General features: G+C 42.8%; 1 protein-coding gene across 4 annotated transcripts in view; it reads left to right on the plus strand.

The window, feature by feature from the left end:
- Positions 1-9,876, plus strand: part of LOC127580998 (TRAF3-interacting JNK-activating modulator) — a 35,458-nt gene that overhangs the window by 21,054 nt on the left and 4,528 nt on the right. The window contains exons 11-16 of one of the 4 annotated variants that reach the window (XM_052035041.1): positions 1,460-1,604; positions 3,121-3,183; positions 4,364-4,423; positions 4,512-4,624; positions 7,304-7,417; positions 7,831-7,986. In XM_052035041.1, coding sequence (XP_051891001.1) covers positions 1,460-1,604; positions 3,121-3,183; positions 4,364-4,423; positions 4,512-4,624; positions 7,304-7,417; positions 7,831-7,983 — 648 coding nt within the window. In that variant the 3' untranslated portion in view covers positions 7,984-7,986. Of the gene's footprint in view, positions 1-1,459; positions 1,605-3,120; positions 3,184-4,363; positions 4,424-4,511; positions 4,625-7,303; positions 7,454-7,830; positions 7,987-9,876 lie in introns of those variants that run through there. The other 3 variants (XM_052035044.1, XM_052035043.1, XM_052035042.1) reach the window with 3 other exon arrangements.

Here is a 9,876-nt window from a genome sequence, read left to right on the forward strand (position 1 = left end):
TCCTGATGCAGGGTCTCAACCTGAAACGTCGACAATTCCTTTCCCCCACAGATGCTGCTCGACCCGCTGAGTTCCTCCAGCTGTTTGTGTTTTGCTCCAGATTTCAGCACCTTCAGTCTCTTGTGTTTCCTTTTCTGTAACTATTGTTGTTGCCTAGGGAGCAGTTAGTCACGTGACACGATCCATAAGGAGATAAAACCCTCGAAGCAACATCCTCTCATATCCAATATTACACTTTTTTTTTCTGGGGTTGGGGAATCAAGAACTGTAGGGCATAGGTTTAAGGTGAGAGGGGAGGAATCTTAAAGGGGTTCTTTTTCACCCAGAGGGTGGTATAGAACATAGAACAGTACAGCACAGAACAGGCCCTTCAGCCCACAATGTTGTGCCGACATAGCTATTCCCTCCTACCTACAGAATGCCCATATTCCTCCATTTTCCTCACATTCATGTGCCCATCCAAGCCCCTCTTAAAAGCCCCCAATGAATTTGCCTCCACCACCCTATCAGGCAAGGCATTCCAGGCATCCACCATTCTCTCCGTAAAAAACGTACCCCTCACGTCTGTTCTGATCCTACCCCCTCTCACCTTAAATGCATGCCCTGTATGTATATGGAATGAGCTGCCAGAGGAAGTGGTTGAGGCAGGTACAATAACATTTAAAAAGCATTTGGACAGGTGCATGGATAGGAAAGGTTTAGAGGGATATGGGCCAAGCACGGGAATCTTGGTTAGCATGGACCAGTTGGACTGAAGGGCCTGTTTCCTTGCTGTATGACTCTATGACTCTATACAGTTACGGTGGTAAATACATGTATGGTCCTCTTCTGTTCTTACAGAAGGAAATCTGATGTCCTTACCTGGTCTGGCATGTATCTGACTCAGTGTGGCTGTCTCATAACCGACCTTTGCAATGGGTCAGTGAACCACTTGGATCAGGATAGGCAATAAACACTGGCCTGACCAGCAATGCTCACATTCTCTGTGTACATAGAATCATCCAACCAAACGCCCATTCTGCACGTGGCCAATTCCCAGCCCAGGATCACTGAACTCACTGAGATATCTGAAGGAGCAGTTCAACTTGGTGAAAAGAATGAAAAGCCATCAAACTCTGTTTCTCTCTCCACAGATGCTACCCACCCCGTCAGATATCCCTAGCAGTTTCCGGTTTTATTTCAGATTTCCAACATCTTGTGTTTGCTTTTCACATTACACCAAAATGGTTGGCCAGCGTTTTGTACAACATTGCTTATTTTTTCTGTCTCTTTCTCTCTCGTGAACTCTACCTCATTATTCATCTTTTGCACAATTTCATTTATTTATTTTTTGGTAACATATGGTAATTTTTATGTCTTGCACTGTACAGCTGCCACAAAACAATACATTTCATGACATGTGTCGGTGAGAATAAACCTGACTCTGATCTCTCATCCCTTCATCGATATTTATTTCCAGAGAGCAGAAAGTGATGGTGTGGTGCTCAGAAATTTACAGAACAAATTGGAGGCTGTAGAAAATGAAACCCAGAAACTCTTGAACCAAATCGATGGCCTGAAAGAAGACAATGAACTGAAGCAAAAGCAGCTTCTCATCAGCAGAGGTATGCCCAGATTTGGGAAGAGAATTCATTGCACACTGTCAAATATTTGTGGAAAATCCAACCACTCTGATGCCTATTCATAGAGACACAGGAGTCTGTGATGCTGGAATCTGGAGCAACAAACAATCTGGTTTTAGAGTACCTGATGCAGGGTCTCGAGCTGAAACATCGACAATTCCTCCCCCCCCCCCCCCCCCCCCCCACAGATGCTGCTCAACCCACTGAGTTCCTCCAGCAGATTGTTCAGATTGTTTGCTGCCTCTTCATAGACTTTCAGAGTGAATCCCAAAGATGTGTTTCTAGGTTAATTGGCTGTTGTATTTACCTCTTAGTGAGAGCCAATGACAAAAAGAATTAATAGTAGAGCTGAAGGGCATGTGAGAATGGATAAGCTTCAGTGGGACAGGGGAAAGGGGGGGTGGCAGTGATGGGATTGATCTGCCAGGAGCTGGCATCGATCTAATGGGCTGAATGGCCCTCTTCTGTGCAATAAATGGGATGTAAGAAAGTAATGCATCTTTCCCAAATTTAAAGCCAAATTCCTTAGTTTCTGGATTTCTGAACCTTGTTATTTGCTTTTCTTAAAATTCAATCAAAATCCAGTGTTTTCGACAGGAAGCTCTAAGATTTGGCTTGCAAAATATTTTATCAGTGACAATAACAATGTGCATTTATATGGTTCCTTTTCATGTAAGATTGTTCAAGTCACTTCACAGGATTATTAACGATCAGAGTTTCTGCTTAGGACACTGACAAAGCAGGAATTCACCCAGTGATAGTTGAGGGGATGGGTGTTGGCGATGGGATTGTGTGTGTGTGTGTAGGGTGTGGGGGGGTGAGAGGGTAGAGGTTGGTGCTGGGGAGGTGGTTGCAATTGTTTCTGTTGTAACTGCAGAGAAACCTAGCTCCTATCTCAAACCGGTTCAAGATCCATTCATTCCATTAATAACTAGATGACACTATTCTTAATTGAGTGAATCAAGTTACCTACTCAACAACAACTGCCCTTGCATAGCACCTTCAATGCAAATAAACATCCCAAATCTTGCACCATATGTGCCAGGCAATGACCGACGCCAACAAGAGAGAGTTTAACCACCTACCCTTGACATTCAATGTCGTTAACATTACCAAGTCCGCACCATCAGCAACCTAGGGCTCACCACTGACTAGAGACTCAACTGGACCAGCCACGTAAATACTGTGGCTAAATCAGCAGATTAGAGGCTGTAGCGAGAGACTCACTGCCTGCCACCCCAATGTCTTTTCACTACCAGTTCCTGGATTTCTGAACCTTTTAACCTGCTTCTCTTAAAATTCAGTTGATCAAAATCCAGGGTTTATAGAAAGGAAGCTCTAAGATTTTGCTTGCAAAATATCAGTAACAACAACAACATGAATTTATATGGTTCCTCTTTGTGTAAAATTTCATGAGTCACTGAGTGGGGCCCACTGAGCCACAGCTGACACCATTATATCGTGAGTGGGGAAAATAACAATTGTTTTTTGTTCCCAGCTGAACTACAAAAAGCTGAGGAGCAACAAGAGAGGATGGTTTCTATGATCACTAACCTGCAGGGTAAGTGCAGATACCTTCTGTAGCATCGTCACCAAGTAAATGTGTCTAACCATGAAAAAAGGCTCAACATATACCAACCTGAATCCAAACACACAGTCCATGATGGGCACACAGTGCAGAGGGTAGATAGGTTTTCTCCTTATACGTACCATTGACCTGATGAATTCACTTGGACGTGAATGTGACCGCCCCCTGCGGTGATACTCACCAACCCATTGCATCACGTCGCTGACACGCAACCTGAATGGTTTGGGTCATTCTGCCTCGCTCTGGGAACAGTGCAGAGCTTGGATACGACTTCAGGAACCCAACAAATACTGATCTTTGGTCCCAGTGATCAGTGATGTTTATCGCTAGTTGGGACCTGGACTGATGGTCCTGGAGATCAGTAATGGTTACAGATAGGAGTTGGGACATTGGTCACAGTGATCGGGATATTTACCGCTCCCTGGGAAAATTTTTGCTCAATTTAATGATAATTTCTTTATTACCATGACAACAATTTGAATTTCTATAGCAGCTTTAGAGGAGCCAGTTGTTTCCAGGCCTTTTTCCAGAGTGCCATCAGACAAAAATTGACCATCTATGCTCTTCGCTCTGTGACTCCAAGGCTTTAGGGCAAAAGCCTGATCAAAAATGATAGATTTTAAGGACTCTTCAAGGAGAGAACAGGACAGGTTTAGGGAGGGAAGCCAGAGATTTGGCCCTTGTTCAGGAACTGGTGATGGGGTGATGGATGTGTGGTGAGCAAAGGCTTCCAATCCCTCCTGGAATGGCCAGGAATCTTCTGGCATTGTTCAGTCACCCAGGCACCGACACCAGGCCATTCTGCCCCTTTCAGTGACATGTTGCTGACCTTACTCTGGAAGTCTGTTTATGCCCTTCATCCGATAAATTCTTCATTTAACAGAATATATCAAATGCAATGATATTGTGTGATCACAGCCACAGGGAGCCACCAATGTTACATAGAACATTACAGCACAGTCAGGTCCTTCGGCCCACAATGTTGTGCCGACATTACAAGATGTTACATGGTAGACAAATGTCTGGAGTGAATGTGAAATTCCTGGATGAGATGCATTCATGGATTTTCGTTGGGCCAAAGAGCCTGTATCCACGACTCTATGATGACTCTGTTCCTGATACTAAACCTTTTGCACATTTTTTCAAACTGCAGACACGTTACAGAAGAAATTCACTGAGGCAACAGAGCAGGAGAAAACCGTGCTGCAGAATGGTTAGTCAAGCCTTCACACTAACTGCCCAGAAATTCAACTTTTGTTCCTTGCATCTCAATCCCAAACCTGGATTCTGATTCATTGTAGGTGAGTTCCGTGCCAGGATTGAGCAACGTGAGGTCGCTCTTCAGCTAGAGATCAGACAACTGACTGACCGGCTGGAAAGGCAATCACACCAGCTCCATGCCAAACAGGAGGAGGTGAGAAAATTATACCTGCCCCAGGATCTGTAAGATGCCAACCTGGATGCTGAACAGAGATATTTCATCAATAATCCCATATAGTAAAAACTGATTTCAAGTTTATTGTTGTTATACACAAGCACACGTGGTATAAATGCAAAGAAAATTCCCTTTTTGCAGCAGCAGCACAGTACATTATAAGACCGGGACAAACATAAAAAATTAGCATAAATTATACATAACTTACACATAACAAAATAAACATAACAACATTAGTTCAAGATTGAGAGGGAGAAAAAATACAGTGCGAGGCAGTGTTAGGGTTTTTCAGGTGGGTTCAAGAACCTGACGGCAGTGGGGAAGAAGCTGTTGTTGAACCTTGAGGTGTGGGTCTTCAGGCTTTTGTACCTCCTGCCTGATGGCAGCATCTGGAAGAGGGCACGGCCTGGATGGTGGGGGTCCTTGATGATGGATGTTGCCTTCCTGAGACATTGCCTCTTGTAGACATCCTCGATGGAGGGGAGAGCTGTCCCCGTGATGGAACTGGTTGAGTCCACCACTCTCTGTAGCCTCTTGTGTTCCTGTGCGTTGGAGAACCCACACCAGGCCATGATGCAACCAGTCAGAATGCCACAAATTGAGAAACACAACATGTTGATTTACAATAATTCTTTCAAAGAATTTCCTTTTAAAGGATGATGGTGCTTAAAATTCCCTGTGTTGGGAATCTTTGGTTCTACTTTGATCAACATATTTGGGAAAGTCCATTTGTTCCTGAGAGCTGAAAGCACAGCAGGGTTTGACTTTGTGATTTTAGGTTGATTATATTTCATGCCTAGTAATGGGGAGGATATTTCACTCCTGTCTCCCATTCCATGAAAGCTGGACCAACTGTGTTTGAGGCAAAGTGATTTATGTGGTGGAAGCTTTAACTTAAATTATTAGTGTAGCATTGGAAAAGGACCATCTCACATTAACTATCAATGGCACCAGTCTCAGACGCTGAGTTGCCCATTCCAGCAGTTCTTGGTTTAATGGTTGTGTATAATAACAAGAAATAACATAAGGAGAAGCAAAAGGAGGTTATTCGAGGTCCAGACCTTTTCCACCATCCATAAGATCTGGCTGTCCACTCTGCCACCTGATCTGTACATCTCTGATTGCTGCAGCATCCAAAGATCTGTAGATCTTAACCTTGGATGTATTCAATAACGGAGCACCTGCCACTCTTTGGGGTAAAAAGTACTTAATTTACTTTCTATTAAGTGAATCATTCAGACATTATCCATTCCACATCAGAATGGGAGTTGAGCATTTGGAGGAGATCAGCTTCTCCTTCTTCACCCATTATTTGGATAGCAGGCTGTTCATCAGTGCAAAGTGCAAGCTTGTGAAATCACAGTGAGGGACTCTTTTGGAGAAAATGATGCCTGTTGTTCTCTGAGCTCCTACAATCTTTACTTAAGTCCAGTCAGATACAGAGACCTCAACTGCAACTCAAGCGATAGAAGAGAGACCAGGAATTTCAGAATAAGTAAAGATTTCATAAAGCTGCAAAGATGAAGGGGCAGCAATAAATTTCCAAGTCAGGATGAAGAGATATTCCCATGCACCTAAAGCCCTCGTCCTTCTTGGTGATAGAGGTCATGGGTTTGGGAGCTGCTATCATTGTAGCCTGGTTGAGTAATGATGGTACATTCCATAGCTGGTACATACTTCAGCCACTGTGTGCTGGTGGTGAAATGAATGTTTAGGCTGGTGAATGGGGACTTCCTTTGACCTGGATGGTACCAAGCTTCTTGTTGCAGCTGCACTCATCCAGGCAAGTGGAGAGTATTTCATCACACTCCTGACATGTACCTTGTCAGTGATGGGAAGTGTCAGAAGGGGTTTCACTTGCTGCAGAATAACCAACCTGCAACCTCCTCTGCAGTCACAGTATTTATATGGCTAGTCCCCCAAGTTGAGTTACTGGTCAGTGGCGATCCTCAGGATGGTAATGCCATCACATATCAAGGCTAGGTGGCTGGACTCTCTCTTGTTGATTATCATTCCCTGGCACTTTTGATGGCATGAAAATTACTTGCAACTTATCAACCCATGTTTTCAAGGTGTTGCTCCATGCAGGCATGGGCTGCTTCATTTGCTGAGAAGTTGCAAACGGAATTGAACACTATACAATCATTGGTGAATATCTCCACCTCCGACTTCATAATGAAAGCAAAATCATTGATAAAACAGATGAAGATGGTTTGGCCTAGGCTGATGATTGGGCAATAATTAGTCAGATTAGAACCTATGAATGGACACAGCAGATGGCAGTGTTGTAACTGTACTAGAAGAGCTTGGCGGGAGGTGTGGCTCATTCTGGTGCGCAAGTCTTCAGTATTGCAGCTCAGACGTTAGATGTCATAGAATCGTACAGCATGGAAACAGCCATTCAGCCCAACTGGTCCATGCCAACCTGTGGGCACCCTTCTGTATTATTCCCATCACCCACTGTTCTATGCCTTGGCAATTCGAGTGCCCATCTAGACGCTTCTTAAGCGCTGTCAGCGACCCAGTTTCAAATGTTGTCTGGTCCCCCAGCCTTTGCTGAGCAATGTCTTCAACTGTGAATTATATCTTCTACTTGTATCTATGAGGTATTTTATTGTCCTCCTTTGCATAATCTCCTCTTCCTCATCAACCCTCCAGTGCAGTGAACTTCACTCAAAGCTTGTGGCTGTGTGGAATGAGCATCATGCCCACTTTAAACACCAGCAAGGCCCCCAGGATGAGCCAGGGACATTTCAGAAGAGACCTGCCCAGGTGAGATTCTGAAACCATCTCCAGACTCACAGCAAGGTGAGAAATGGCCAAATACCAGAGTTTCACAATTAATGAACAATTTCAAGGCCTTAAATCTCCACTACATTTCTTGTTGGAAATTGGTTGACAAATAGTGCACTTTATATGGATTAGTTTGAGTTTTTTCTGTCATCACGAACAATTTTAATCACAAACTAACCCAACAAAACTGATACATTATTTAATGATGTCATTTCTAATTAATATACTAACACTAACTTAAAAAGACATTTGCATGGAATTGCACTGAATATCCAGCACAGAATCTGCCCAGAAACTGATGTGCTGGAGATGATATTCCACTTGAACCTCCTCCCACGGATCAACATTCCAGTATTTCTCTCTAATCCCTTCTCTCTCGTGTGTTCTTCTAGCTTAAAGACCAGCTTGTGTGTAATAACTCTTTGCTGGAGCAATACAAAACCAATGCTATTGCCATCTTTAAAAAAAGGTATCAACAGGAAAGGACTGTGACAGACAACATAGTTGAAAACCAAACATTAAAGTTCTTTGGGCTCACACTATGAAGAAACAAACAGGTATTGACCAGGCGTAGCCAGAACCATTTAGTATTAATATGAGACTGCGCTGCCTTTAAGGGGATTAGCAATGGCTTAGTGACCAAGTTCCCTTTAAACCTTTATCGGCCCATCAAGTTCATTTATCATGATCAAGTTCTAAATCAAATTGCACAGTTTAGGTTTCATCTAGAGTCCATATAATGCAGCTTTTAAGGAAGTCTACAAGTTGGGAATGAAAGCTGCTTTTACTATATTTCAGAGTAGGTCTCCTTGAACCAACCGTGATATTGGGGCTACACTTAAACAACTTCTGTTTGAGGAACACTGGTTTCCAACAAATTCTGGATTTTTTTCCTGGTGATTGACATTGAATTGTACACACCCACCTGCTCCTAATTAGTACAATGCACTTGCATTTCATAGCATGAGAAGCTGGGGTCTATCATGTTTTGGGGATAATATTCTATGAGTTTATTCATTTTGTATGGAAACCTGCCTTCACGTGATCGGGCTAACTTTACTCCCTGGACCACTGGGAACAAAAGTTCTGACATTTGTTTCATCTGAAACCTTTTCCACTTGTGATTAAATAAAGATTATAAATAAATGTGTTAATATTCCAGATAAATGACAGAGGGCCTTTGTACACCAGGATCCCACCGCACCATTTCCTGCTGGAGAATTCTGTAGACTTTAAGTCATCATCAGTCAAGCAAATTCCTTTTCTGTTTTATGCATCTCAAACTCTGGCATTACTGGTCACAATGACAAAGCCTTTATCTGCAAAGCTGTTTCAACAATCTTCAGAGTACTTTTTATTCCATCCAGTCTAAGACTATCTAAACCTGATCAAGTCAGGATTTGGTACTTCCAAACGAGAAGCAAATTCAATCAACCTCTGAACTAATACACTTGCATGAGCTGGAAATCATCAGACCAAACTATTTTTTTTGTTTTGGAAGCTTATTTGAATGAGCCCTTCCTAAACCTTTACACAGCTTTAAAGGTGCTGTCTTTGTCATCTCTGGTATTTTTGTTATCACACTTGTTCAAATGTCTCTGCACAATATGACAGTGTCAGTGTTGAATGCAAAAATTCTTATATTACTGGGTAAATGGATTATTGGGTCTGATTTCAGAGTAGATTTTGACTAATCCAGATAATAACAAATGGGCAACCTGTTGGCAAGCCCTCCCAATTTACCTTGATGGTTGTAAAAACACAAGACACAGAAGCTGGAGTTGGCCGGTAGTGAACCTCGGAAATTCTCTATTCAAGCAGCCTGTGGGGACTCAAGACAGATACACTGATGGATTTTTCGATATTAATCAAGGAATATGGAGTCAGTGCAGGAAAGTAGCACTGAGGTAAAAGATCAGCCGTAATGTTATTAACTGGTGGAGCAAGGGCCTACCTTCTTACATTCCTCCCAGGTCTGCTTTCCTGTTCAATATCATGGCTGGTCTTTTACTGAGAGTCTATTTTCCCACCCAAGTTCCTCACATCTCCTGATTCCATTAGTATCCAAAAATCTCTTGCCCTTGAAAACATTCACCTGAGTTTCTGGGGGTAGAGAAGTCCTATGTGAAGATATTCTTCCTCAGCTCAGTCCTCAGTGGCCAAGCCTTTGTTCCATGAAACTATGCCCTCTAGATTCAGACTTTTTTTGGCTCCTATTAGACTTCAATCCTGAGATAAATGACCATCATCAGTAATATCTATTTACAATATATTTGATATTATGATAGTGAGATGGATTCCAGTGTGTAAACAATAGAATCAAAGCCTCCTTTATACATCACCTTTAACAGTAAAGTGTCCCAAAGCTCCCCATAGGAAGAGTGTTACCACAGTTTGCCACCGAGCCACACGGCTAAACAACTGAACACCCGGTCAGA

Source organism: Pristis pectinata, chromosome 20 (genome assembly GCF_009764475.1).
Source record: "Pristis pectinata isolate sPriPec2 chromosome 20, sPriPec2.1.pri, whole genome shotgun sequence".
NCBI lineage: Eukaryota > Metazoa > Chordata > Chondrichthyes > Rhinopristiformes > Pristidae > Pristis > Pristis pectinata.